The sequence below is a fragment of the Nannospalax galili genome, unplaced genomic scaffold (assembly GCF_000622305.1).
Source record: "Nannospalax galili isolate Female #2095 unplaced genomic scaffold, S.galili_v1.0 scaffold1105, whole genome shotgun sequence".
NCBI classification, from domain to species: domain Eukaryota; kingdom Metazoa; phylum Chordata; class Mammalia; order Rodentia; family Spalacidae; genus Nannospalax; species Nannospalax galili.
This window is the reverse complement of record NW_008353211.1, coordinates 243,788-244,331: the sequence shown is the minus strand read 5'-3', so window position 1 is coordinate 244,331 and position 544 is coordinate 243,788. Positions and strand designations below refer to the sequence as shown.

Here is a 544-nt window from a genome sequence, read left to right as displayed (position 1 = left end):
TTCAATGGTAATGTTTATCACCTCTACTAATTAGCATGATGTAAATTTCCATGCTTCCTCCTCAAATATAATACATTTTTTAAATTTGTTGATTTGTGTGTGTCTGTGTGTGTATCACACAGAACATCCCAAGCCGTCTTATTCAACTATACACCCACTTCCCAGATGGCACCCTCCCATAGCCTCCCTTCCCCCACTAGAGCCCTTATACTCTGGTATCCCTGCTACTGTCTGCTGTGTTGTTGGCACCCCAGCCATTCCCCACTATTTGTCCATCTGGTGAATCTAGTCAGCCTATCTAGAGGTCTTTGTTTTAGGAGGGTCAGCTGTTCCTCATCTAGCAACAGTCAGTTCTCAATATTCCTTTAGATAAGATTGGGGTCTGCTGTTCATTTTCCCAGCTCTATGGTGTGTTACTATCTGAGAGTCCTTTTGGCCACCCTGGCCAACAACTATGCATATGGACTCTTATGAAATTATATTGGTCCCTTTAATCTTTGGTTATATTTTCCTTTTGTGTGTTTAAGGCCATACAGTTGGCCCA

At 42.3% G+C, this 544-nt stretch overlaps 1 protein-coding gene across 1 annotated transcript in view; it reads left to right on the top strand.

Annotated features, from left to right (window-relative positions):
• The window catches only part of LOC103747902 (olfactory receptor 5V1), a gene marked incomplete at its 3' end in the record, with an annotated part of 6,155 nt that extends 5,971 nt beyond the window's left edge, over positions 1-184 (top strand). Inside the window, exon 2 of the mRNA XM_008850464.2 lies at positions 166-184. Coding sequence (XP_008848686.2) covers positions 166-184 — 19 coding nt within the window. The remainder of the gene's footprint in view (positions 1-165) is intronic.
• Between the last annotated feature and the right edge of the window lie 360 nt (positions 185-544).